Genomic DNA, 3987 nt, shown 5'->3' on the forward strand with positions numbered 1-3987 from the left:
TGACATCCGTGTCCATCGGGAGAAGGTGCCGTCAGCTGCGAACATCCAGGTCCACACCGGGGACTACGATGGATCTACCCACGGGGCTCTGCAAACTTTCCGCCGCCTGTACGACGAGCAGGGCGTGCGTCTGTTCGTGGGTCCCGACACCAGCAGCCATGCGGTCCATGTGGCGGAGTGGGCGATGGTGAACGCACCGGACGCGGTCTTCATTTCTCCACGAGCATCATCCGAACGACTGGCCAACGCCACGAACACCATACGACTCAGCATGGGCGACCATGCTCTTGCTTTGGCTTTGTACCTGAAGATGCAAAGCGATAACGTGTCCGTCGTCATCCCGGTGCACATCGAGGACATCTACTCTACGGGCCTGGTGCAGAGGATTCGCGACCTGGCAGACGATAAGATGGACGACATTGCAGTCACTACCAGTATCAGCTACGCGCCGGGGACAATCACCAACAAGGAAGAGGCGCAGAGGCTGACTGAAGAACTTCGCAACGCTCTCAGGGACAACCCAAAGGCTGTCGTCCTACTTGTGTCGTATTCTGAAGCCAAGCACATCCTGGAAGCAGCTAACGGTGACAGCACTTTGTTGGGCCGTATGTGGTACACCGGGGACTCCTTGGCTCTCCGAGAGGACATTCTGAGTTCTGAAGACGCGAAGCAGTCTGCACAAACGGTAAGCCTGTACGGACTGGCCTACGCCGGGGAGGAGCTCCACAGCAAACGGAGGATGCGCAAGATGCAGAAGCTTGCTGATCGCCTGAAACGCTCGCCTCCTGTGTTTGCTCCACTGGCTTATGACGCAGTCAACCTGATCTACGACACGTGTCAGGTAACCCGGACAACCGATGCTCAGGTGGTTCTTGCACACCTTACTCGCGAGGCAGAATGGCAGAACGGACTGTCCGGCAGGCTGGCAATCGACTCCAAAGGTAGTCGCGCGTTCGGAGATTACCTTCACTCGTTCGTCGCTCCACAGATTCCAGACATCGGAAAGGTTACCGTCGCCATGACAGGGTCCTGGATTCTGGACGGACTGTCGCAGGTATCTCACATGGACGACGAGTCTGACCAGGATGGCGGCGGTAGGCGTAGGAGGGAAGTAGCGTCCTCTGACATGATGTCATCTGTGGCGTCCACTGCCATGTCGTCTGCCTCAGTCTTCAACAAGTCTGATGTCATGGCACTGAAAGCACTGGCTGGAAACGACTGTCACAACTCGAAGGTAATGATAGACTGTTTGATTGTTTTTATACTTTCTGGATGAAATAATTGTAAAAGCCAGTGGCGGAAAAACCCAAGACAATGTTCACATGTTACCGTTACAGGCTTTGGTAGTATGTTCTTGGTATCAGTTATCTTAACATCATATGATTGATGGTACCCTGTTGTAATTATTTTCCAGTTCTCCATCACTGCTACGGATCCAGCAACATACATGCAGGTGCAACATGACTTCACGGACGCCACGTTCCCGGAGATGTTCATAGTTTCGACTGCCTATGGCTACAGCCTGCAAATGAGCTGTGACAAGCCGGAAGGGCCCGTGGTGTTGGACCTCCTCTGCCCGCCAAGCACCAACCCTAAAGACGACATGGCCTGTGTGCAAACCGTCACCCATCCTGTTACCGATCAGGTGTGGTTTCTGTCTTTGCAATCTTTTTTTTCACATTTGGTGTATGTTTTTGCAATGACATCGTCCATGGTCAAAATATTTATTATCATTACATGTCAGGTGGAGGATATGTGTTTAAAACATAGCAGATTACAACATGTCATATTTTGTTTTTGCTTTGTTTTGCAGGGCGGCCGTCGCCGCCTACTAGTGTCCCCACGTGAAGCACAGGAAAGCCGTTCAGCACACTGTGTTGGCAACGTTCTTGGGTGTAGTCTTTGCTTCGGAGTCTTTTCGTTTTTCCTAGGTACCACAAAAACCTACTAGATGACAATTAGGAGTTGCTGTCTATATTATCATGTGTATGATTGTTTTCATTGTTACATATATTATGATACTTACCATGTGACCTGTACTTAGCCCAGTGGGGCAAAAATGTGCAATAAAGGTCTTCATTCACTTATATTATCATTCAACTATAACTGACGTGTATCTTGATTCTTGTCAAAGATGACATTTTCAGTTTTATAAAGAATGACTTTTCATTCATATAGCTTTTTTAATTGTTCAATGTTCCAAAACCATGAAACAGAACCCCAAAAAGCTACATGTACATTTGAAATACTTTTGTACTCAGGTCCGTTTGGAGCTTTCTGCGCTATACCTTGTGCAGCCGGTGTTGGAGGCATCTGTGGTTATGCTGCCGCACGTGGAAGTGGCAAGATCATCTGCACTGAACTTTTTGCCCAAGGAAAGCATTTATAGAAAATGATTTTTTTTCCTCATATCTACATGAAAAGCTTATCTCCTTATCTCCTAAAATTTCACTGATAACTTAATAAAGTACATAACCTTTTAATAAAGTAAATTACCTTTGATGGATCATCTCCAGTCATAAGGTGGTGCTCAGTTCACACATGATGACACAGAGTTTTGTATTTGCCCCCACAGGCCACCTGGATGCGCATACGTACCTGGCTGATGCCGCCTTTGGTCGCCAGCTGGCTGCCGAGTCCCCACACGTGATGGAAGGGTACCACACCCTGGCCACCCCCATCGTCTGGCTCATGCAGCGGTCTGACACAGCGACAGACATCGTCAAGGTGAAGCATTTTGGATTCTTATGTTTCTGCCTTCTCCTTAAACATACAGTAAATTCTAACACGCACCGGCTGCATGTATGTACAACTGGTTGACACATTGAAGATTTTCCAATGTCTTACAACACCAAATTTTGCTTACCTCGAATTTTCAGTCGCACTTACGTCGACCTTCTTCAGGAGTGATGATTCAGTTACTCTGATCACGTGACTTAGAGACACGTGATTCGAGTAACGAATCATAGATACCTGGCAGGCGGTATCGGCCCCCGTCTCTGTTGAGTGTCGGCTGGTGTGTTCTTATGTAGATGGCTTCCTTTACCCCCCTCGCAAAGTAATCCGGTTCGGTGTCCAATATTTGTACTTTGTCCAAGATGATGAAATGTCCCGGTGATTCAATATTAATGTGCTGCGATACCTTCGACGAGACCGAGCTCTTTCTCCTGTGCTCCAAGAACTTAGTCTTGCGCGAATGCTCGGTTTCCCCAATGTATGATTCTTGGCAGGGACCACGGGTATTTCTGCCCTGACAAGGGGTGTGGTTTATTACGCCACACTTATCCTCCTTCTTTGTTTTGTCTTTTGGTGCCACCAATGACTGTCGTAGGGTTCGCGTTGGTCTAAAACAGGTTTGTATCTTGTGGTTCTGGTTGACACGTTGAGTTGACGAGTTATGTGGAAGATTGTATAAAATGAATCTGAACAGGTACATATAGTTTTAGTATAAAATTACTCTTCAGAAATTGTCCTTATATCGCAACTATTGTATGCTGGTACCGGTGAAACTGCTGATTGTAAAGTTAAAAAAGTTAAAGTTGCCCGTACATCAGTAACAGATGCGTAGGGGTGGCGCCCATCTCCATTTCTGTAGCCCTTGGGCCACACATGTGCAAGTCACTACAGCAGGGGGCTGGTCCGCTGGTAGTGATGTGTGTTTAACTTCCATACTCTTCCTCATTAGTGCTGAGTGCTAATGTAACAACAACAATAATTTGTAAAGTCGATTGTAGTTATAAAAATACAGTAATTTTACAGGTTCTAGTCTGATGAAAAATAAGTTTGCTGTTTAAGATCATGGCTCCTTTAGTGTGAACTGGCAATACATCCCGTACTGCCCTCATTGTCGAGAAAGACGAATGAACCTTTCAGATGAGAATCAGACACCTTAGCTGTTAGTCTTCTATCCACATTAATAAGACAGTACATCGCCAATCATTAGAGTTTTGTCCCGTTTCTGCACCTTCTGTTGAATGTATGGCAGCT

The 3987-nt window shown here is 47.1% G+C and overlaps 2 protein-coding genes across 2 annotated transcripts in view; one reads left to right on the top strand and one right to left on the bottom strand.

Annotated features, from left to right (window-relative positions):
• The first annotated feature begins 20 nt into the window (after nt 1–20).
• On the top strand, nt 21–2835 carry LOC118424458. The gene is made up of 5 exons (XM_035833027.1): nt 21–1234; nt 1415–1645; nt 1814–1931; nt 2262–2375; nt 2576–2835. Exons 1-5 carry the CDS (start codon nt 185–187, stop codon nt 2818–2820), a joined length of 1758 nt encoding a protein of 585 aa, XP_035688920.1. The 5' UTR covers nt 21–184; the 3' UTR covers nt 2821–2835.
• A 446-nt stretch (nt 2836–3281) lies between these two features.
• Nucleotides 3282–3987, bottom strand: part of LOC118424904 (mucin-5B-like) — a 7978-nt gene continuing 7272 nt past the window's right edge. Inside the window, exon 5 of the mRNA XM_035833711.1 lies at nt 3282–3344. Within this exon, the coding sequence (XP_035689604.1) occupies nt 3282–3344 (63 nt within the window). The remainder of the gene's footprint in view (nt 3345–3987) is intronic.

This window comes from Branchiostoma floridae, chromosome 10, assembly GCF_000003815.2.
Source record: "Branchiostoma floridae strain S238N-H82 chromosome 10, Bfl_VNyyK, whole genome shotgun sequence".
Lineage (NCBI taxonomy): Eukaryota > Metazoa > Chordata > Leptocardii > Amphioxiformes > Branchiostomatidae > Branchiostoma > Branchiostoma floridae.

Bases quoted from the DNA above. Each gene is read 5' to 3' on its own strand.
- LOC118424458 (XM_035833027.1), top strand. From the start codon at position 185: ATGGTGAACGCACCGGACGCGGTCTTCATTTCTCCACGAGCATCATCC. The intron at 1,932-2,261 runs GTACCACAAAAA...TTTTGTACTCAG, and splicing joins AGTCTTTTCGTTTTTCCTAG to GTCCGTTTGGAGCTTTCTGC. The intron at 2,376-2,575 runs GAAAGCATTTAT...TTGCCCCCACAG, and splicing joins CACTGAACTTTTTGCCCAAG to GCCACCTGGATGCGCATACG.